The sequence below is a fragment of the Microcebus murinus genome, chromosome 23 (genome assembly GCF_040939455.1).
Source record: "Microcebus murinus isolate Inina chromosome 23, M.murinus_Inina_mat1.0, whole genome shotgun sequence".
NCBI classification, from domain to species: domain Eukaryota; kingdom Metazoa; phylum Chordata; class Mammalia; order Primates; family Cheirogaleidae; genus Microcebus; species Microcebus murinus.
Window position 1 is genome coordinate 26590764 of NC_134126.1, and position 24015 is coordinate 26614778.

At 48.6% G+C, this 24015-nt stretch overlaps 1 protein-coding gene across 1 annotated transcript; it reads left to right on the forward strand.

Moving 5' to 3' along the window:
- The first annotated feature begins 345 nt into the window (after positions 1-345).
- On the forward strand, positions 346-23088 carry CD34 (CD34 molecule). The gene is made up of 8 exons (XM_012758776.2): positions 346-628; positions 11005-11187; positions 11773-12032; positions 13624-13704; positions 20974-21130; positions 21391-21443; positions 21768-21932; positions 22635-23088. The coding sequence occupies exons 1-8, from the start codon at positions 550-552 to the stop codon at positions 22818-22820; spliced, it is 1164 nt and encodes a 387-aa protein (XP_012614230.2). The 5' UTR covers positions 346-549; the 3' UTR covers positions 22821-23088.
- The last annotated feature ends 927 nt before the right edge of the window (positions 23089-24015 follow it).

A 24015-nucleotide genomic window follows, 5' to 3' on the forward strand; every position in this document is an offset into this window, starting at 1 on the left:
CAGGTCGGACATGTGCTAAGTTTTACCTGATTAGCAAAACGCTCACACTTCTAAACTGAGGCACTCACGGTGGTAGATTGCTTCCACAAGATTGTTAGGGCTTAAAACTAAGGAAAAAAAGAAAAAAGGAAAGAAAATGGAAAAAACAATCAGAGGAAGCTTGCCCCTGCCCTGGCCACCGGCAAGGCTGACACCAAGGGGTTAAAAGTTAAGTGGAAGTTGAGCTTCAAGAAGTTGGATGGGGCCTCTTGTTGAGAAAAAGTTGAACAAGGCATCTGGGGCCGCGCAAACCTCCACCTTTTTTGGCCTCGACCTTGGCAACCCCAGCCTCCCTCCCAACGCCCTCCGCCTTTGGGACTAACCAGGGAAGCGAACGCTAGTGGCAGCCAAGGAGAGGGGCCGGCCTTGCCAAGACTAAAGAGGGAAGGGAGGGGAATAAAGCAAGAATCTCCCACCTCCCTCCCTGGCCGAGGGGGCGGGAGGAGCGCGTCCTGCCGGCCGGGCAGTGTCTTGGACTCGGAGCATCTCCTCGGCGGCGGCGCGGGAAGGATGCTGGGCCGCAGGGGCGCGCGCGCGGGGCCCGGGGTGCCGCGGGGCTGGACCGCGCTCTGCCTGCTGAGTTTGCTGCGTGAGTATCGCCGCCGCCGCCCCGCTTCCCCGCGGGCTGGACCGAGGCTCTCCCGGGCGCTGCGCCGCAGGGCAGAGTCGCGCGCGCGCGGAGGGACAGGGACCCCGGCGCCCACCCGCGCGCTGGCGCCCCTGGCTGCGCCCGCGCGGACCCGCGCCTCACCTGGGAGCGGGTGGCGGCGGGAGGGGAAGGGGAGAGGCGAGGCCACAGCGCCCGCCCGGGGCGTGAGCCCGGCCCGCGACTCGCTGGAACCAACTATGATAAAGTGCTCTGGAGGTGCCTGTGCCTCCGCGCTGCCTGCCAAAGGTGTGGGGCGCACAGTTGGAGCCCGAAGCAGGAGCAGGGGGAGGAGAGGGGCAGGGAAGTTCTGTGGCCGTGGGTTGATCCAGAAAGCAGAGGCCCCGGAGGAGAGCGTTTCGGGGAAGGGACTCACGCGCCCACCGCCCACCGGGACATCGGGAGCCAGAAGTGGGCACTCAGGAATGTGAGCGAGGCCAATCAGGGGCCAGGCGCCGCGTCCCACGCCCAGGACGCCCGCGGGGGAAGGCCGAGTTAGGTGAGCAGAGAAGTTTGTAATGAAGAACAGTCTGGAGGGGTAAAAAAAAATAGTGCATTTAAGATTGGAAAGCTTAGTTAAAATTCCTCCTTCGAACACCACACGATCCCACTGGAGAGGAAAGAGGGGTAGAGGGAGTTTGGTCTGCCCCCAGCCTTGCCCTCCTCAATACAACCCCACACCCCCGCAGGGTCTCAAACTTGTTACCTTTTGGAGTTTTCTTCCTCTGCCGAGTTCTAAAGCTGGTAGATGGCTCAGGACACTCTCCCACTGCCCTCCACATACCCTTACTTCTCAGGTTCTTGCTCTTGGTTTGGTAAAAATATAATAATAATAATAGGTGCCCAATGAATGTTTATATTTGATTGCTTTCATTAAAGGAATAACATTCTCCATGTCATCTCACTGCAGTTGGAAGAAGTAAACTTTGTAAGTTGTTCTCCCTTTTGCTTCCAGCCCTCCAGGGCTCCCAATTCCCTACTCTCACCATATTCCACAGGCCACCCACCGTGGCCCTTGCAAAGTGACCTAGACTAGGCCTCTGTGCTCCCAGTCTGCTCTGCTGGTCCCCTTTGAGTCCACCCAGTTGGAGAGAGCTGGCTCAGGGCTGGAGGAAGCTCTGAGTTAGGTCCTGGGTTGTCCTGTTCAGCAGCTCTGAAAATGCCCCTTGGGGCAGGGGAAAAGCTGTCACTGAGGTTTGGGAACCCTCAGATGGGTGCTAGACTGTGCCTTCGTGACAAAGGGGAGTTTAGCCAGTGGCTCAGATTCCAATGGGATGCTCTGCTCTGCTTTGGCTAGACAGCGCATGATGACCTGGTCCTGGGCCCAGTGAGGCCCACCCATTTCTTATTTCCTCAGCTGGTCGGTGTCAGTCTCGCCTTGGCCTGCCGGGGTCGGGGTTGGGGTTGGGGTTGGGGGGGAGCAACGCAACCTTTGCAGAACCTTGGGCTGATATGCTGAGGATTCAGTGTCTCAGCACCGCAAAGAAGGGATGAGACATGGATACCCACTCCTAGCCTTGCCAGACTACTCAGGCCAGTGGTAGCCTCCTCCAAAAGCTTTCTGGGGGTTTTGTTTTGATTTGTTTTATTTTTGTCTTGTTTTGTTTTAATACCAGGAGTCATTTTCTGTCCTGGGATGCATTGTTAGGATAAGTGAAATGAATGGCCGTGCTTTGAGACGCTACCAAAGGGCAATTGCAGAAAAGCCATTATTACTGTGAAATTCACGGCAGAAGGGAATTCTGTGGGGTTTTTTTTTCATGGTTTACCCCAACAAAGAGCTTGTTTGGGGAAGGTCTTTTTTCTGTCCCTGGGAGCAGTTGGCATGGTATAGGCACAGCAGCTAACCCAACCAAAGTGGGCTCTGTTTGTTGGGGTTGGGGTGGGGGCACTTGGGGGAGGGTGCATCAGGCAACACCGGCTGGGACAGGAAGTCTCGCATGTAATTAGGGAACCCCATTTGTCAGGCTCAGGATATCTGTTTCCTCCAAGCCCTTCAAGGCCTGCCCCTCTCCTCACCCTAACAACGGCCCCCGTCCCGCCCGTCACATTCCTCCTCTTCCTTTGGGTCCTTAGTGCCTGCTGACCCCACACCCATATCCTGTCTGGGGCTACATGTAAGAGGGGAAAAAGAAAAGGGAAAAGAATTTTATCAGATATTTTCCAAGGCATGGTGGCGCATGCCTGTAGTCCCAGCTACCCGGGAGGCTGAGGCAGAAGGATCACTCGAGCCCAGGAGTTTGAGGTTGCTGTGAGCTAGGCTGACGCCATGGCACTCACTCTAGCCTGGGCAACAAAGCGAGACTCTGTCTCAAAAAAAAAAAAAAAAAAAAGAAAAGTCACCAATATTAAAAAAAAAAAAAAAAAAAATAGAAAAAAAAAAAAAAAAGAAAAAAGAAAATCTCACTGCCTTTTCCTGGGGAAAAAAAAAAAAAAAAAAAAAAAATAGAAAAAAAAAAAAAAAAAAAAAAAAAAAGATATTTTCCAGAGGGGAGAGGACTCCGCCCTTTGAATCTCTGCCACATGGCGACCGAGGAGGAGCAGACTTGGGGACCTCTGACTAATTCACTGGTCCCCAAGGCTCCCCCCCTTGTAGGGACAACCCAGCTGGCACGACCTGTGCAAACTCACGTCTTCAGAGCATTCCTGTTTGGCTGATAGAACACCCCTGGGCTGCCTTTTCTTATCCCTTTGGCTCCACCTCCTGGGCCTCCGGTTCCCTTGTCATCTTCTCCTTCCTTCGCTCGCTGAGTCTTTGTCTCCAAAAGCAAGCGCAGGGCAAGAAATGCCAAACTGCAGCAGATAAACTCAGCTGCAGAGTCCTACAAAAACAAATCAAAAAGAGGACCAAATTCCACTCCTCACGGTCTCATTGCCTGATTTCCCTTGGACCCTGGGCTGGAGGGCCTGGGTTTACTTTTCAGGGCTGGGTGGTTACCCAGCTCCACCCCAGGGGGGTTCTTGGGCCTCCCTCTGGCATTGCCTTTGGTTGCTCTAACTACATGGCCTGCAGTGCGGAGAACTGAAAATGTGAAGGTATGGCAAAAGAACAGAAACACCACCCTCCAAAAGAAAATTCTCACAGTCGCCAGGATTTCCATATTTTTCTGGGCTTTGACTTCTCTAATGAGAACATTCTCTTCCCTCCTTAGCTGAGAAATGAAAACATATGATCCATGATTTCTAGTCCCAAGGGCCCCGACTTTGTGCCAAGGGGAGAGTCCCACGCCTGTTGGGAAGATAGAGATAGACACGGGGCCGCGGACCAAGGTGTTCTTCCCAGTACCTGCACTCCGGGGCCCGGCCGGGAATGAGTCACTGGCCTTCACATGCAAAGGAAAAGGCCTTTTGGCTTAACTGGGAAGTCTGCTTCTTCCTGATTTGGAAAAAAAAAAAGTAAAATAAAATAAAAACCGATACGTGTTAGAGAGAAGGGGCATCTCTAGGTAGCTGGCCCCATTGTTTAAGAAGTTGCCTTAATGGTTCTTCATGGACAAACGCTGCATGTTCAAGGGCAGAGAGGATGCAAAGCTTGATAGAATAAAGTGGAAACCTTTATTTTAAAGGTGACCCCTAGAGACAAGGAAGGGCATAGAGAGGGAGGAGAGGGGCCTGGGGTGATGGTGGAACAGGGATGGGCGGAGGGTGGAAAAGACCTGGCCAAGGAGACTCTTTAGCGTATGATTTCATTAGCACCATGCTATCTAGAATTTCAAGGTCATGCCATTGTTTCTTCTGGGCCACCCTTTAATCTTGTTCCAAGCTCTCAAGCCTTCCATAAACATCAGCTACACACACACTAGCCTTGCATTAGTGGTTCTCAGGGGAGGCTAAAGAAATGGGTGCTCAACTGGCTTATGGGGAAGTAGTAGTACAGTATTGAGGTCTGCTGACCCCACACACAAGCAGATCCCATAAGAAGGGAAGAAGAAAAGGACTGCCATCCAGGAATCAGGGGCACTAGCAAGATGGAGCAAGAAGTGACTGGGCACAATGTAGACCCCCAGAGAATGATCAAGATATCGGGGTTCCACGGTGAGTGGATGGGGAAATCTCAGGACACTGGGAACCCACAGATCACAGACACCTAGTTTGCACTCACACTTCAGCTTAGCCTCTGCAGTTTAAGAAGGCATCATCAGCCCAGTCCTTTGTTCTAGCCCGAGATGGCTCAAACTCATGGGAGACCTGAGGGTTGGAAGGGACATCTAACAAGGATGCTTCCCGAATGCCTCCAGGAAGCATGGGTGGCTCTCTGATCTCCCAAAGTAGCTCGTTTCCTTCTTAAAAATAACTGCATTATTTTAATTTTTTAAATATATTGCAGTGAAATTAGCCTTCCTGTAACTTCAAATCATTAGTCCTAATTCTATTCTTTGGACCGTCACAGATTTAATTTGGTCCTTCGTGACAATTCCTGAAGACCTTTCCAGTTGGCCCCACTAGATTATAAACTCCTTGAGGGATTTATCTAAATTACAATGACACTAACGCCCCCAAGAAGGAAAGGGAGCAAGAGATCAGCTCTGATTTCGCAGTCTCCAGGGAGCAAGATCATTCGCACATCACTGGCGCTTAAGAAAAACAAGAATGAATGTACAGGTTGAGTATCCCCTATCCAGAATGTTTCGGATCTCAGATGTTCTTCAGATTCTGGGCATATTTGCCTTAGGGTAATTTTATACAACAGTTTGAATAATTTCGTGCATGGAACAAAGTTTTGACTTCATTTTGACAGCCACCCATCACATGAGATCACGTGAAATTTTCCACTTGTGGCGTCATTGTTGGCACTCAAAAAGTTGTGGATTTTGGAGTAATTTGGATTTCGGATTTTCGGATTAAGGATGCTCAATCTGTATAAATAACATGAACCTTGAAGAAAGTTATTTATTCTCCCTCCTCGAATTCTTTTTTTTCTGGATCGGGAGCCAGTAAACTTTGGTTTTTGGTTTTGTTTTTCTATATCTCCAGCCATCAAGCAAACAGCAAACTTTTTATGTAAAGGGTCAGATAGTCAATATTTCAGGGCTTGGGGACCGTCCCTCTGTGGTTTCTGGTGCATATTCTTTTTTTTTTTTTTTTTGCGACAGAGTCTCACTTTGTTGCCCAGGCTAGCGTGAGTGCCGTGGCGTCAGCCTAGCTCACAGCAACCTCAAACTCCTGGCTCAAGTGATCCTCCTGCCTCAGCCTCCCGAGTAGCTGGGACCACAGGCATGCACCACCATGCCTGGCTAATTTTTTTTTTGTATATATATATTTTTTAGTTGGTCAATTAATTTCTTTCTATTTTTAGTAGAGACCGGGTCTTGCTCAGGCTGGTTTCGAACTCCTGACCTTGAGCAATCCGCCCGCCTCGGCCTCCCAGAGTGCTAGGATTACAGGTGTGAGCCACCACGCCCGGCTTGGTGCATATTCTTATTTGTCTTATTATTTTATGACACTTTAAAAATGTGGGAGCCATTCTTGACTCACTGGCTATATAAAAACAGCCTGTGTGGGGGGCCAAGTTTGGTCCACCGGCCATAGTTTCCCAGCTGCTGATGGAGAAGAAATAACACCAGCCCCGCTTGATAGCATGGCTTGATTTCTAGAACTCATCTAATCCTGGTTATCTTTACGTGGAAACTCCCTAATTTGATAATACCCCTCTTACAACATAACATCCAAAGGAGACCGCTACACCTGGGGGCGGTTAATATAAACATACCCGCTGCAGTTGCCATTCAACCCTGTTGCTTATTCTGAACTCCGGGGGCCGAGCTAAGCGGCAGGAGTAAAACACACACGTATAATAGCGGCACTGGTACTCAAGAAATTTACAGTCTAGCGGAGGTGACAGTTAGACCTATCCTGAGGAAACAGCATATATGATTTTGTGCCAGATGTGTGGGAGAGATAAGAGCCCCACACTCTCTGAGAAGCATAAGGAAGGGGCTTATAACAAAGATAGTCGCTATTTCTCAAGCTTTTACCAGGCAGGATAACTGTTTCCACGTCTTATCTCCTTTGTTCCTCAAAACAACTGAGAGGTGGGATCCCTTCCTTCTGGTACTGTAATTCTGTGGGCTAAGTAAGATACCCGGGGACTCCTTGAGGCTACTCCTCGTGGGCCAGGTGCCAGGATTGGAAAGGATGGGCAGAGTGGGGCTGGCTGGCGGAGAGATTGGAAAACAGCCACCGGTCAAAAACTGAAACTAAGGAGAGCTGTGAAAAGCAAGACCCAGTACAGGACAACTCTGTCCCTGAAAATAGGGGAATTCAGTTATTTAGGTAACAGAGCTTTCTAAGTCTCTGAGGATTTGTAAACCCACTTTAGAGAGCAAAGGAATCTTCGGTTTACAAATGGTAGGTAGAAATCTTTTCAAAATGTATCGCATATGCCTCTGCTTCCTTAGAGAAGCAAAAAAGAGGATTTTAACCTTCGTGACTCAGATGCATCATGAAAATGATGTGGCTATGTTGCAACTCAGTGACACCGTTAAGGCTTTTCAAGGTGTATGTATCTATTTACTCCTACGATAAATGATTCCAGACGAGCGTGGGTTTTGACACTTAATGTCTGTTTTTCATTTATTTCCCTTTCTGAGTTTTCAGCTGTTGCTTCCCCTTATTATTTACTTCTAATCCTCTCTTCCTAATCCTCAGCTTCAGCTAGGATATCAGATAACCAAGCTTATTAGTATTGTGTGTAAAACAAGAGTAACTGCCTCTGAATAGGTACCTGTAAGTTCAATGTGTGACATTTACTGCATGAATTTTGTGACATCTGTTTAGCTTCTTTGCATCCTCATTTTACTGTCTTCCCGATACCTCGTCTCCTCCCCTTGCTCCAGGTTTGTGAGTTGAGATCAAATAGAGTAACTAGGGTCCAATGGGGTCCTTTATAAAACGCAGTTAATCAGGATGGGCTAAGAAGTAAACATCAGCGGACAGATTTTTTATTCGACTTTAAATTGCACTGTAATTCTTCGTAGGGTTGAGGCTAACGGCTGTTCCTCCTTATCTAGAATGGAAAGGAGTGGAGGTTTCATCAGTTGTCTCTTAGAATCCGACAAGCTCTCCCTAACTGGTAGGCTGCTATTACTCCCCTATAGAGTCAGGGGTCAGAAAGATAAAGAAAGGTCAGTGTCTGATGGTTTAATGCCGTGGATGTGTGTAGGCAGACAGGATAAAAGGTGATCCACGGTCCATCGACTCGTGCAAATAATGCTCCTCCAGGGCCGGGTCTCTATATGGGAGCACTGTGCAGAGAGCTCTGGAGACCGTGAAGATGAGAGCCTCATTCCCACTGATAGTCGCTATGCTGTTGTGCATATATCAGGACTGGCATCAGGCCCCTGGCCACCGTGTCCCCTTGCTCTGGGCCAGCTCGTGTATACCCAACCGCCCAGCCTTGGCTTTCCGTCCTCCCTCTTGTCCTATTCCTCTGGGGTCTCAGAGGCTTCCCTGCCCTCCCCAGACTCAGGGCTGTGCATATGAGGTCGAGGTCTCGTTCTCCTGTGCGGATGGATCCTGCTGCTCGTTCTTCAGTGCTCGGCCAAGTGGTGGGCTGCAGGAGGCCGCTGCAGCCGGGGGGCCCGCCCCTTGTGGGTCGGGAGCAGGCCTGGGTCCAGAGCCGCCTCGTTCTTCTGGAACAGCCACCTCTGTCCTCAGAACCAACAGCAGGTCTCTCTGCACATCTGGAAAAGTTCAAAAGTGTTTGTCTGGGTGAAGGAGGCCCCTGGGGGAGGGGGTTCAAAAGCATGACGTCACCCCAGCCGGTCCCAGCTTTCTTTGGAGAGAGAAAAGGGCTGGGCCGGGCTAGACCAGATGGGATTCCCAGGAATTGACGTGTCGGGGAGAGGCAGGGAGGGTGGGCAGGGACCAGGGTGCCTTGGAATTGTGCCTTGAGAGGGTGATTCTTTAGTTTAGTGTCTGTGTGTCACCAACACCTGCCCCCTGCCCTGACTTCAGATGAATCTGACCTTAGAGTCAGAGTGGTGAGAGGGTCCGATCTAAAGAGGGAAGAAGCCTGGGGAAGCTTCTGCATCTATTTAATTTTGATCAACCCACCTCCTGTCTAAGTCAGATGGGAGCCCATCCTTTTCTCTCCAGAGATATGGAGAATGCATCCGGATTTTTAGCAGTTTAGACCAAGCCTGACTCCCTTGCTTCATCTACTCCAGAGTCCGCTGAATCTCAGTGTCCTGCATGAACTACAGTCTTCCCTCTTGGCCAACATATTGGTGATCCAGGTTCTTCATCTTGAAGATGGAGATAGTAAGAGCACTTCTTCCCCCTGCTTACCTGATATGTAAGATTAAGACACGACGTGATGGTAGCCCTCACCGTTCACATCAGCCTACTTGCAGGTTGCAGAGGGAGGCAGTTGTGGCAGAGGGAGGCCGTTGTCATCACCTTTGGGACATTTTATTCTTACTCCCAGGTTAATTGCCTGGAAAGTAAAAATGTAACTAGTCTCTTGATGCCGAGGGAAATCAGAGGGGGCATTCTGCCTTGTTATTTACCTGGAACCCTCTAAAAAATACAGACCCACATCCCAATAAAGAAAATTTCAGAGCCAAACATAAAGGTGGCCTGGGACCTCAGGGACCTTTCCTTGAGGATGGAACTGCTGGTGTGAACTCTGGATACAGACCCACCCCTAGCACTTGCAGGGCCCAAGGCAGGAGCACAACAGAGGCCTACAGACTGTATCTGTAGGTACTTCAACGTTATGAATCAAGCCAACCCATTTATAAATAAGATAGCTTCTTACCTTGACAAACATACCTTCATGGCTACCTGGAAGGCCAAGTTTGAATTTGGAACGCTCATACTTTTGGCATTCAGTGCCACAGGGTGGCTGAGCAGAAAGAGGTGGCCCCTGACCCCAGCCCATTCTCCTTCTTTTTTTCCCTCCCATGACTCTGGCCCACACTGTGGGGATTTTGCCTGAGTGCATGGGACACCCCACCCATGTGTGTAAGCACCAGTGCTTCTCCCTGCAAGCAGCCATCCTTTGACCATCACTGGGCCCTGGGCGCACACACATGTTGGTGCTGCTATTCACCCTCAGAACAGGGAGAAAGGGTCCGTGCAGTTCCTGGATGTGAGCCAAGGGCCATCTGGGCAAGAAGTTCTAGGACGTCTGGTCCCCAAAGTATGATCTAGAAGGGAGGGTACATTCTAGTTGGTCCTCAAAGGAAGCAGAAAAGGGTGCGGGCCCTCTGAGGTGCAGGGTTTAAGCAGGAGGTTTTTCCTTCTTGGGTCTAAGGATGGTACCACTGAGGACCCCAGGATATGTGGAAGAGGGAACAAGAACACTCACGAAGATCTTCAGAGAATAATGCGATTCAGGAACATTATACTACAGTAATTTAGCATTTCTTATGTCATTGATTCTCTCAGCAATCCACGTAAGGTAGCCAGAAAGGACCCTTGCTTAAGTAAACTGAGACACACACACACACACACACACATTAAATCACGTAGTTATCGATAGTTATCTGCAGAGCAAGAACTAAGCTCTCTGTCTTCCCATGACATTTAGTGAGAAGCCAGGCCCTGTGTTCTCCAGTCCAGAGTTTCCCAAAAGACATCTGGAGTTGCTTGCTGGATCTGCATTCCTCCACAAACGGGAAGGAGAATGGGTTTGAAAACCTGGAGGGAAAAGATAAGGGGAATTTGGGAGCGAGGAGGTCTAAGAAGGACAGAAGATTTTTAAGGGGATCGCATGGAGGTGGCGTGAGTCCAGTGATTCTTCCGAGAGTTAATGTATTGGATGGAAAGTGACCAAAAAGGAGCCATGCTTTGGCCATCGGTGTATCAGAAGGAGACATTGAAAGGCAAACGGAAGCATACCCTTTCTCACATTTTAGATCTTTGCAATGTTTATGCAGGTGTGATTTTATATTTTAGGGTTTTACTGAACAGATGATGAACGTTGCCTCACAGTTCCATGTTGCCACGTTTTCATCAATTTTTGCTTGTAATGATTATGCATGTCATTATGTAATGGTTATGGCATATTAAGTGCATATACCATTTATCCTATTGTAATTAGTTTTGTTGTTTGCAACTTTTCCCTCCTTTACATAATGCTGTACTAGACCCTTGTGTGTGTCAAATTTTTTCCTTCTCTGTTTCCTTAGGGTGACCTAGTAGTGGGAAATTAGTTCACTTTCCAGGAGGATGTTCTTATGGCTGCTCCATTGCCAGAGGCAGCAGGGAATGTTCTAGATGGATTCTGCCTGAAGCCAAGAAATTGTACCAGGCGATGTCACGAGGCTCCAGGAAGGTTCAGGTTCTGACTTTTCTTCTTTGTTTCCCTGTAGCTTCCGGGTTCACAAATACAGACAATTCGACTGCCATTACTACACAGTTAACTACCCTGGGAAGGACTTCAGTTGCCCCTACAAATGTATCCAACGAGCAAACCACAGTACCAACCACCTTTGGAAGTGCCAGCCCATACTCTGTCTCACTGGGCAGCAATGGGACCACAGCAACCATCTCAGGTAAAGAGAATGTTTGTCTCGGATCACAGAAAGATGCTGCTGGTGCTTGAGTAAAGCATTTAGGATGGTTTGCAGGCAGCTCACCACACATGAAATCATGCAAGCCCCTTGTATTAATGCTTTGACCATTATGCATAGGGTGCCCTGAAGTAAGTTCTAGATAATTCTTCCTAGAGTGACAACTTCCCTCAGACCCATGCCCTGGAAGCCCATCCTGATGGGTAATGCCCCCTGTACCCCCACTCTCACACTGAGTTCAGCCTAGTGATAAAGTAAGGGTCAGATGGGGACCAAAGAGGAAGGAAAGTGGGTGCAGGTTTAAACTGTTAGGTCTTTGGCTTCTCTGGGGTGGACCAACATCTATTTCAGTCTCAGAATCCTGAGGGCACCTCTAATACATTCTAGATTACAGCTATGGTTCTGACAGCTGGCTTGGAATGAGTTTGGTCAGTGTTGGGACAAGAAGTGACTGTCAACTCCCCAAACTCCCTCTTCTGTGTTAAAATCCATGCCCACGCCACGCACCCGGATTGTGTGCGTGTGTGTACGTGCACACGTGCACACCTGTGTTTTGATCTATTCCAGAGACCAATTTCACAGCCAATTTCACATCTACCTCTGAGGTCATCCCAGTCTCTGGAACCACGAACTCTTCCGTCCAGGCTCAGACCTCCCTGGCCATCACCGTGCCCAACACCCCAGCCAGCTTCTCGACTTCAGAGATGACCTTGAAGCCCAGCGTAGCACCTGAAAGTGTTGCAGGTTCCTCGCTCAGCCCCACCAGCCTTGAGACATCTACCCCTGAGCCTTACACATCGCCTCCTTCCACCCCACATACCATCAAGGTGGGTGAACCGGGCCAAAAATGGCACACTGCCCTGTCACTTCATAGGTGTGCGGGCAAGCTCTGTCTTCCCCTCCTCTTGTCCTCGTTGTCGCCGCCGATGGGGTTTGGGTCTCGGGAATCAGCATGTTGAATCAACGTGCAGTTGAAAATATTGCTGGGAGGGGTAGAAAGGGGAGGAGAGGGCTGGAGTCAGGCGACAATCTGTGCTTTAGGTTTTGCATTTTAGCGAGCAGAGGGTTAAGGGGATTCTCAGAGATCCATCTAGTCCTCTGTCACTCTTTCCAGTACCTATTGGCGTCACTGACCAGGGAACTGTTCGCCTTTGCAATGTTTAGAAACTGTCCCCCTTTTAATGGGGCTGCCTCTCGCAAAATGCTCAGGACGACTGACATGTGCTCGCTGTGAGAGGGTGTGGTGGTGGCGCCAGGCGTAGAGAGGGGCGAGGAGGTCACTGACGGTGGCAGGACTGTGCAGACCAGGGACGCGAGCTCAGCCTGTCCTTCGCAGCCGTGGGGCCGGCGGCTGTCAACAGCTCTCAGCACGAAGGGCAGAACATACGAGGGCTGTGGAGCGTGGGGACAGGCATCAGCGATCCATCTGCTTCCTATTTTTGAAGGAGCCACAATAAGAATCCGGGGAGCCCAGGGGGGGGGGCAGGAGGAAAATGGGTGTTGCCAGGATATGCCAGGCCACGCCGTCACCTGTTTGCCTGTCGGCCCTCCCGCAAGGGTGGATTTCACTAGAGGGAAAACAGCCCACATGGGATGAGATCCTGCCCTTTCCCATTCCCGAACCATCCAAGCCGAAGTTTACCAAGGCCGCAAGCAGCTAGTTGCCTGCAAGCCTGGGCTGGGAACAAAAGTTTTTATTATCTGATGGGGATGGAGGTGAGATAGAAGAAGAGAGTATAACTATTAGAAATCTCTAGTCCCCTGACAAATTTTAAATTTCGTTTTCCCTAAAACCTCTTTTAAGAGAGTACACCACAGAGGACGGGTGTGGTGGCTCACGCCTGTAATCCTAGCACTCTGGGAGGCCGAGGCGGGAGGATCACTCAAGGTCAGGAGTTCGAAACCAGCCTGAGCAAGAGCGAGACCCCGTCTCTACTAAAAATAGAAAGAAATTAATTGGCCAATTAAAAATATATAGAAAAAATTAGCCCGGCATGGTGGTGCATGCCTGTAGTCCCAGCTACTCGGGAGGCTGAGGCAGGAGGATTGCTTGAGCTCAGGAATTTGAGGTTGCTGTGAGCTAGGCTGACGCCACAGCACTCTAGCCCGGGCAACAAAGTGAGACTTTGTTGAGAGACAGAGAGAGTAAAAAGAGAGAGTACCCCACAGAAAACTAACTGGAGGCTGGAGTGGTGGCTTACGCCTGTAATCGTAGCACTCTGGGAGGCCCAGGCAGGAGGATTGCTTGAGCTCAGGAGTTTGACACCAGCCTGAGCAAGAGTGAGACCCCATTCTCTACTAAAAAGAAAAAAATAAAGAAAGAAAGAAAACAAACTGGAAAAAAGGAGGGGAAGAAATGAGTGAGGAAGATACTGGCTTATTCATTTTGTTTTTGTTATTGTTTTTGTTTTCATACAGGGAGAAATCAAATGTTCAGGTGTCAAAGAAGTGAGACTGACTCAGGGTATCTGCCTGGAGCTAAATGAGACCTCTAGCTGTGTAAGTCCACCCCCTCCCACTCTGCTTCCTCCCCTCCCTCTCCCAAGCCCTTCTGAACTAAGCCTTCTTGGATTGGACTGGACTTTGGTAAAGGTGGGGGGAGTTTAGTGTGGTCAGCTTACTTCTTATACAGAGCTTTTGGTTTAGGGAGTAAGAGGCCCCATCTGGTGGGCAAAAAAGGCAAAAACAATTTTAATTAAGCTTTGTTATTTTTTTCCCTCCTCGAAGGAACATTTAATATATATACACACACACACACACACATACATATATGTTGTCGAATTTAAGTTTGCTTTTAAGAAAGTCCTTCTCACTATCCAGATATAAACTAGTCACCTAAAATGTCAAATCATTATTATTTACATATAACACTAACTCACACAGAATTAATTTTACTATAATGCTGTATTTTCCACGTAACCATTTTTCCTAACATTACTTATTGAATGATTTCCTCTTTTGTTAATTGCTTCCTTTAGCTTATTTCAGGTTTTTATATGTCCCAGGGCATATTCTTCAGAGATATTTTATTTGTTAAGTTTGTACTTCTGCCTGTTTTAAATTTTTAAAATCATTGTACGTTTACATCACAGTATTTTTATTGTAATATCCAGCCAATAAGGTCTTTCTTTATTACATTGTAGAAAGTATAAAGTGTTTTTGTTTTCTTTAGAAAAAATGCAAAAAAATAGCATTAAACTTTTAAACGGAACTGGTCTAAAATTACTGTATTTTTTCTGGGTTTTTTCTTTTTGTACCTCTTAGCATTTTGGGTTTTTTTAGTTTTAATTTTTTTCTATGGGTTTGGTATATTTCTGAGGGTTATTTATAGCATACATCTCCCATTGTCTATTCAAATTGATTGTTGCTGATGTGTTAGAAAGTTAATGGAGTTTTGAATAATTGTCTTGGGGCTGGCCATTTTCTTGAACTTGCTTATTGATTCCAGGAGCTTTTTAGTTGATTCTTTTTAGTTTTTAAAGTAAGCTACTTTGTTATCTACTGTGATATATTGTTTTTCCCCTCCTGTTTGGTAGTTATGCCTCTTGTTTCAGCTTCATGTCTTATTCTACTGGTAAGAATGTGTAGAGTATGGTGTTAATTTTTAATGATGATAGCAGGCCTTGTTTTGTTTCAGTAAATCCAATTCCTGATAGTCACAAGGCTCTGGAGGAAGGATGCGATGAAGGGAAGAGTGGTATTTACTTATACAAGAAAACATTTTCTTACAGGCTGGAAATCCATTTAAGGGAAACATATATGTGAAGCGTGGCATGCATAGACTGGAAAGACTGTAGTGTGCAGAGTGCATAAGTTGTTTATTTTGTCCATTTTGACTATTGATGTCTTACCTACAATCATCATATTTTTAAAAATCACATCTAAAAGAATTCCTTAACTTAGGACATTTAGAAACAACAGAAATCATGAAGACATGAGTTTGCATAATGGAATAACGAAATGCAGCTTGCAAGATAGTTAACCTAATCATGAATATGCAACGTACAAGTAGCACAGTGTGTTTCTGATGCTGATTTTCAACTCTACTCATTAGGAAAAAAAAAATTGTCAAATCCTTTGCTAGTTGTAGCTAAAGAATATGACCACCTTCTCTTTTGTTTGTTTGTTTTGTTTTGTTTTGTTTTGTTTTTTCTGTCATCTCGGTGGAACATTTATTTTCCTATGTATCATGCAGGTCTGTGCCAGAATGCTAATTCTTTGTACCTAGGATTTAGTGCTACCTGCAGAGCCTTCTAAGCGTCTATCTGTTGCTCTTCAAAGTTCACATTTAATTTGGGTCATTGTATAAGACAAGTGGCAGAAACTTACTGCTACTCCAGACATAATTCTTCTTACTCTGCTGTGGTCTCTGTCTCTCTCTGGTCTTTGCTGTCTAATCTACTTTCTAATCTCACCCACAGACGGTCTCTGCCCCGCACGTTCCTCTGAGATTTGGGGAGGATCTGGGAGTAGGGATGTAGAAAGAGAGTAGCGCCCCCCAATTTCATATGCTAAAGGCGGCTTCCACAGGGCCGGGGTCCTAATGAGTCACCTCCCTGACTGCACACGTGTGGTGCTACTGCTCCCCTGGTCTTTTCACCACTGTTCATCCTCTTTCTTCCTGAGGGCTCCTCTTCCCCAGCCCCCAAGCAGCAGTGCCTCCTTCTGTGCCCCAAGGTGGTTTTCCCTCCGCCAGCAGTCTTCATTCCAGAATTTTTAGCCACAGCTCCCGATTTGTGTCCCAGATTCTCTTTCCTTGGGTCCTACTCTCTGCTAGTCTGATAATGAGTCTGTTCCAAAGGCTGTGAGTGGTGCAATGCCGCCTCATTTTCCTTCAGTTGCATTTGTACTTTTGGTGTCAGAGAGCCTTAAGGTCCTGGCTGTGACTTTGGGAGACTCAGGCCCTACCCACAGCCTAATCAGGAGCATGAAGGATTTCCCCTGGCATGTCCCAGAGTACTTACACAACGCTGATCCACTCCCGCATCTGGTATATGCACATAACAGAAATACGTGTGCCTGGTTCTCGGCTATCTCTATCTCTCGCTCTGCACTAGTACATAGTGGTTACCCATATGTGGATTATGGGTGCTGGACACACGTGCTGTAGACATTTACATCCCAATTATGCTCCTTTTGCTCCCCATCCTTCACCCCTAGGCAGCCGGTGAAAGGAAGGTGGTACCACACTTGCCTCAAGCACCCGCTACTGTATCTCAGAACCCTTATTAGCAGAACGGGGCTCCCCAAACCTAACTTTCATTCTCTCTGCTGAAGTGTCAGTTTAATTTAGTTTTTGTGCCTGTGGTTCCCCCAGATAGTTTCCAAAATGTGAGATTACTTTATCGTCTCATGCTGTACCCATTTGTCCGGGTGAATCCACCAAAATTTTTTTTTTTTTAATTGTGGTAAGATACACCCATCTCATAAAGTTCACCACCTAACCATTTTTAAGTGTACAGTTCAGTAGTGTTAAGCGCATTCACATTGTGGTACAGTTTCCAGAACTCTCTGCATCTTCCCAAACTGAAACTCGGTACCATCAAACGACTCCCCACTCCTCTCTCCTCCAAACCCTGGCAACCACCATTCTACATTCTGTCTCTACGAATTTGGCTACTCTAGGTCCCTCGTATGGGTAGGCTTATACGGTATTTGTCTTTTTGTGGCTGGCTTATTTTAATTAGCATGACGTCCTCAAGGTTCATCCACATCGTAGCATGTGTCAGGATTTCCTTCCTTTTTAAGGCCGAATAATATTTCATTGTGTGGGTATGCCACATTTTGTTTCTCCATTCATCCCTCGATCTTCTACCTTTTGGCTAATGTGAATAATACTGCTATGAACATGAGTGTACGAATATCTCCTCCACACCCTGATTTCAGTTCTGTTGGGTACATATCCAGAAGCAAAATGGCTGGATCACATGGTAATTCTATCTTTAATTTTTTGAAGCGCTGCCATACTGTTTTGCATAGTGGCTGAATCATTTTACATTCCCACCAGCAGTGCACAAGGGTTCCAGTTTCTCCACGTCCTCATCAACACTGGTTATTTTCTAGGTCTTTTTTTTTTTTTTTATCTTTATAGTAGCCATCCTAGTGGGTATGAGGAGTATCTCGTTGTGGCTTTGATTCACATTACCTTGATGATGAGTGATTTGAGCATCTTTTCGTTGGCCATTTGTATGTCTTCTGGGGAGAAAAGTCTATTCTAGTCCTTTGCCCACCAATTTGTGTTCTAGAACCACCTTTCTTAAGTACCACATCTGCTCACATGCAGAGTTTGTATTTACTCAGCCAGCTCACAGTACCCTCATTCCATCGCACTGACTGCACCCGAGGCAGGCTGCCTCCATCCTCCAGGTCGTATGCCCCGCCTTCCTTGCCCTCTGCCCAAACACCGAAGATCAGCTTCCATGCAGAAAACGTAAGTTATAGAGGAAGGACTGATGAAGATGGCGCGCCTACTGAAAAGAGCCTGGTTTCTGGAGACAATTAACTTCTTGCTCTTGATTATCTGCCCACTTGTTGCCTGACTTGTAGGAGGTCCCTTAATTACTCCAGTTCCTATGTGAAAATCGAGTTTATAGCTGCACTGTCAGACTCACGCCAAAGTAGATAAAATTATCCTAAAAGGGGCGGGGGAGACAACTGATCCTAGAACCTCAACACTGGGAAATCTCTTCAAGGTCATTTAGAAACATGCATGCTCTCCTTCCTTCCCCACCCCACTGCTTGGTATGATTCTTTAACATGTTAAGAGTCTTTGCAAAGTTTGAGGACGCTACTCTAGAAATGACCTTTCTACCTGGTTTTATTATTTTTGCAAACAAACACGTGTGAGCCGATGTAGCTAGAGGCTTGTAAACCTGATTCTCATGAGCAAAATGGTGAAGCTGTGGCTTCCTCCTGCCCACTCTCCCATGATGTTTGGCCACAGCCTCTCTCCGGGGAGGATGTTTATTGCAAGCATCCGGAGAAGTATTGTGCTCTGCTCAGGATCCACCTGCTCCTCTTGGGGCCTGAAACACAATTCACTGATGCCATTGGACTCCAGAGTGGGAGGCTAACTGCTGTTATTCCCTTGAATTTAGTCCAAGAAACTAAGCGAGGGGTGGAGGGACCCTGTGCAGAGGCCAATGTGTTGGGATGTGAACTTGAACAACAATTCCCTGAGTTCTTTGTTTGGTAGGTTCTATGATAAGTGCAGTCTGGCTTCAAAATCTTCTAATGTACCCTGCCCCCGCCACACTTAGGAGTCCTATGGTATAGTCAGAGAGCAATGACAATAGCAGTAAGGTAGGATATGATAAAATATGGCTTCTAGATGATATATAAAATACCACTATTAATAATAATGGTAATAGGCCGGGCGCTGTGGCTCACGGCTGTAATCCTAGCACTCTGGGAGGCCGAGGCGGGAAGATCCCTCAAGGTCAGGAGTTAGAAACCAGCCTGAGCAAGAGCGAGACCCCGTCTCTACTAAAAAAAAAAAAAGAAAGAAATTCATTGGCCAACTAAAAATATATAGAAAAAATTAGCCGGGGATGGTGGCGCATGCCTGTAGTCCCAGGTACTCGGGAGGCTGAGGCAGGAGGATGGCCTGAGCCCAGGAGTTTGAGGTTGCTGTGAGCTAGGCTGATACCACGGCACTCTAGCAGGGGCAACAGAGTGAGACTCTGTCTCAAAAATAAAAAATAAAATAAAAAATAAAAATAATAGTGATAGCTGCCATGTATCTAGTGCCCATTAGGTTCCCAGCACCATTTTGGACACTTTTCACACAAATATCCCTTTAGTCACCACAGCAACTCAGCAGACAGACCAATTGCAAAACTTGCAAAGAATCTAGTCTCTGTGCCTCGATTTTTTTCATCTCCCAAAGGAGAATAATAGCCCCCATCTCATAGAGCTGTGTCAGGCCTAGCTGAGTCCATATGTGTAAAGCACATAGAACAGTGCCTAGGACGTAGCAGGTGTCCTTTGTTTTAATTGCCATAGGTACAGGCTGAGAGCTTTGACTATATGAAATTCATGATACCTCCCCAAGCCCCCCGCAACACATGACATGCAACACAAACATACACTAGGCACATGCACAGAGGTTTTTGCACAGTGTCTTATATCCGGGGCTTGACGAATGTCAGAGCAGCTGGATAGTCTCAAGGTGCAGCTTCCTGGACTCTGCAGGCAGAGGAAGCTGCCATTTGGTTGGGCTAGTTGAGATCCTACGGGAGCCCTGTCCCTCTGCCTGTCTCAGGAAGCAGACATACTGCAACCACAGAGACATTTCAGGAGCCCGGTGCCATCTGGGCAAGGACCTTGCTCCTCTTTAACCAGAAGCAGGGTGCTAGGGAGGGGAGCTCCCCGGAAGGAAGCCACGTGAGGGTCTCCTGAGACAGCAAGGAGACTGGTGGTCACCCCTCGTGTGATCTGATGGTGTCCTGACTACCTACTGCAAATGCTGTTTGAAAGAACAGGTTTTTCCAGAAGCAAAGCCTTTACCCAAGGACTTCCTGGGAGACCTTGCAGAATTGATTCTTTTCCTGAGAGATGAAGCAGCAGGGGCCTGAGAATTCACTTTTCTGTGACCTCATCTCTTGGGGGGGTTTCTGAGGCTGTCTTTGGACTCCTGTCTCTAGCCATGCTCTTCTGGCCTCGTGCAAGCCCGGTTATTTTCCCCAAGATCCCTCAGATTCCAGCTGGGTCCTGAGGCCAGTCTTGACCTTGGCTTGTGCAGGGGGAGCAAAGGAGTCTGGGTTTTCCTGCCTCCGGTCACCGCGGTAGGAAAATACCCAGGCTCCCTTCCAACTGGGAGGACCCTCGGGCTTGTCTGGAGCAGCAGTCCTGCCCGCAAACAGGAAGCTCTCTGCTCCGCGGACGCTTAGCTCTGAGGACCGTCACACGCCCCAGCAGATTTCCCTAACAGGAAAGATGTCAGAGCCGTTCAGGCATTTCCTCTGCCATCTGCTATCCGGACTGAGGAGCAAGTCTCAGTTTCGGTTCCTTTGGTCACTCTGCTGGGAGAAATCCTGGAAAGTGGGAGGACAGAGTTTGGAAGGGCGCATAGCCAGTGCTTCCAACTCTTGCCTTTCCTGGGACTCGATGGTTGAAGAATTCTCTGGGGTTATCTTCTGCGTCCGAGTTCCTGAGTCCTATGGGCCACTCGGCAACCTGGAGGAAGATCCATGAACTCCATTAAAACTGGGTTTCCATGTTTTTAATGGAAAACTAGACAAAAACACCATTTTGGTTTGAGCAATGCTCTTTGGGTAGTAAGAGAGGAAGCCACTGAGGCTCCTGTTGAGTGTGTGGTCAATCTGGATTCCTCACCTCCCGTGGCTTTTTTCCCACCATGTAAGCCTATTGTAGCCTTGAAACAAAGGACTTTTTCTTCATTATTATTGCATTATTAACTTTTTCTGTTGGTGGTAATGTCTTTTGAATTGAATTTGAGTAGCATATGTGTACACGGGCAATTCTTAAATAAGATAATGCTTCCTAGGTTTGTTCTCTGACGTCTTAGACGCTAATAGAGGTATGTTTTGGCACTGGGAAAGTTTGAGGTTTTTTTGTATTGTTTCGTTGCCCATATACAATGAGTAGTATTTTTTTTTTTTTTAAGTTGGAATTTTAGAAAGAAGGATCCTTCTTGTGGAGGGGGTGATAATGTGACTTAAATCAGAATTATTACCTGAGACTCTGGATGCAGTTTAGGATATAGTAATAACTTCATCTCCTGCTCTGTTTTTCTCTCCTTCCCAGGAGGACTTTAAGAGGGACAAAGGAGAAGGCCTGGCCCAAGTACTGTGTAGGGAGGAGCAGGCTGACCCCGAGGCTGGGGCCCGTGTGTGCTCCTTGCTCCTCGCCCAGTCTGAGGTCAGGCCTCAGTGCCTGCTGCTGGTATTGGCCAACAGGACAGGTAAAGGGACACATCTGTTGGGGATCTCAGGAGCTTGGGAGGGAGTGGGGCTAAGGGCAGGCAGGGCTGAGGCTGCAGCATCCTGTGTGGAGATCGGGCATCTCAGCCCTGGAAACCACAAGGCTTGGCTGACTTTGGGAGTGGCCCCCTTGAGATAGACCATCCCAGCCATCAGAGCTTCTTCTAGAACCGCATGGGAGGGTAGAGCAGCATGAACCAGTCTAGCTTCTAGATTCAGCAACCCCTGTTTCTAATTCTAGAAATGTCCAGCAAGCTCCAGCTTCTGAAAAAGCACCAGTCCGACCTGACAAAGGTAAGTTCTCTGAGATGAGGGGTCTCAGAGGGAATACTGGGCCAGCAGAGCTCACTGGCGTGGGGGAGGAAGTAACTATCTTCTCCAGCCCCACCTTTCCTGCCTCTCCACCGTCCCCTGAGGGTCTTCAACTTGCTAGGCTCAAACCAAAAATTTCGTGGTGCAGCTTAACTAAGAGATGTCCTTCTTCAATCCTGTTTCAAAAATCCCTAAGGTCGATGTCCCTGTTGGGTCACACACAGGGCTCTAGAGTGGGCTGGCCTCCTCTTCCAGAACCCACTGTTCACAAGTGACAGGCTGTCTTTTCTGTGTCTTCTTTTCAAGCTGGGCATCAGAAGTTTCACTGAGCAAGACGTTGGGAGCCACCAGAGCTATTCCCGGAAGACCCTGATCGCGCTGGTCACCTCAGGGGTCCTGCTGGCTGTCCTGGGCATCACTGGCTATTACCTGATGAATCGCCGTAGCTGGAGCCCCACGGGAGAAAGACTGGTCAGTGCTGGGGTCCAGGGCAAAGGGAATGAGGAAGACAGCGGTCTTCTGGGGAGGTCCATGGATGCCATGGATGAGGAGGAGAAATACCAAAAAAGGCACTTCTGTGCACTTATATAGGGATGTGCACGCATGCGCTCACACTGTGTCCGTCAAAAGATTATGTAGCCACTAGGGGAGGGGACAGTGACTGGGGCCAGCCTACCTACGCCCTGTGGTAGCAGATGTTTTCTGGGGGAGTTCAGCTGGGTCCCACCAGAATCACCCACATTTATTTGCAAGCATATTAAATGCCCACTGGGTGCCTTCTTGCGTACGAGAAGGGGACATACAGAAGGAAGGTGACTTTTGAAGTGTTCTGGGTGAGGGAGGACCAGGCTGAGGTTGGACTCTTGGCCTCTGGCCTGTTGCCCATTCTGGGGAGGTTGAGGTTATTCCACTCTTGGGACTGCCGGTTTTCTCGGCGGGAGCTGGCTGCTGAGCTGCGGTGGCATGGTGTGGTGCCTCTCCTCTGTCCTTTCTCCTCTAGGAGCTGGAACCCTGACTGCTCTCCAGGAAGAAAGGAGTCTGCACCTGCAGCTGTATCCCCCCTCTCCCTCCTGCTCCCGGCCCCCCCGCTTCCTGTTTGGGTCCCTCCCCCACCAAACAGAGTCCGATGCCCCTGCTTACCAGATAATGCTACTTTATTTATACACTGTCTAGGGCGAAGACCCTTATTACACGGAGAACGGTGGAGGCCAGGGCTATAGCTCAGGACCTGGGGCCTCCCCTGAGGCTCAGGGAAAGGCCGGTGTGAACCGAGGGGCCCAGGAGAACGGCACCGGCCAGGCCACCTCCAGAAACGGCCATTCGGCAAGACAGCACGTGGTGGCTGACACTGAATTGTGACTCGGCTGGGCGGGGCAGGGCTGGGCAGTGTGCGGGACCCTCCCTGCATCTGACCACAGGCCACCTCCTCTGTGGGTGACCCAGGTCCTTGTTTGTTGTTGTTGTTGTTGTTTTTGTTTGTTTCCAGAGGTGTGGGTGGGTTCCTGGTTTCAATGACAGTTGGAAATAGAAACTTTCCAGACACAAAAGGATGGGGTGGATTTTTTTTTTTTCCTCAGTATAAAGTGGTGTGGGTAAATACTGTCATTAAAGTGATACTGAAACACCAGCTGGTTTTTGGCTCTGTCTTAGCTGGGTGCGTCCAAATGCCAGAGTGGTCTCTCCGTCAGACCCGGCCAAGCTAGGCAGTGATGGGGAGAGGGGCCAGCCAGGGAAGAGGCTGGACCACCTCAGCAGGCACAGGGACCAGCCAGGACGTGAGGACCTTTGGCTGAGTCTGTTGTGGCAATGTGTATAGCTAGTGTTACAGCTCTTGACCGGGGAAAGAACGGAGCAGCACACATAGAGTTGGAGAACAGCCTTTATTCTTCCACAGCAGGCTCAGCACACCTAGTATCACGACTCTCTTCGCGGCTTCTGATCTTCTCACCTGCTTTTATACCCTTGGTAGGGCTCAAAAAGCGTCCAATCAACTACAAGCTTTAACATCCAATCAACATCAAGCTTTAACATCCAATCAAAAACAGTGGGATTCAAAAATTACCCAATCAGGATCACACAAGCAGCGGCTGGAAGCAGGCAGGAGCACGCTGGCCGGGTGCCGTTCCAGCACCACAAATGCCCCCCGGCTCTGCCTTGGGGCCGGGCCCCAGCAGTGTGCCCTCCAACTGGCCATGCGCAGTGCTGGCCCGCAGAGATGCGGAGCAAGGGGGAGGCGGCAAGCAGGCGGCGCCCGACATTTTCCATATCAAGTCTGCCACCTGCTCCCCTCCATGGGTGGAGGTGGGGAGACTCCCAGGAAAGCCGGCTGTTTCCAGCGGGAGGAAGAAAGGCAGGCTCGAGTGCAGCCTCAGGATGGAGGGTGGTGTGCTGGGGACGGGTGGGCTGCACCCTTCACAGACACCCTCCTGAGAAGAGGGACATGCTGGTCACCGCATGCAACATAGGCAAAACAAAGCAAAGGAGCACTGTCCTGTGCACCTTGTATTATCAGACTGCCCCCCCCCCTCTAGGTCAGAGCAGACCTAGCAAAGGA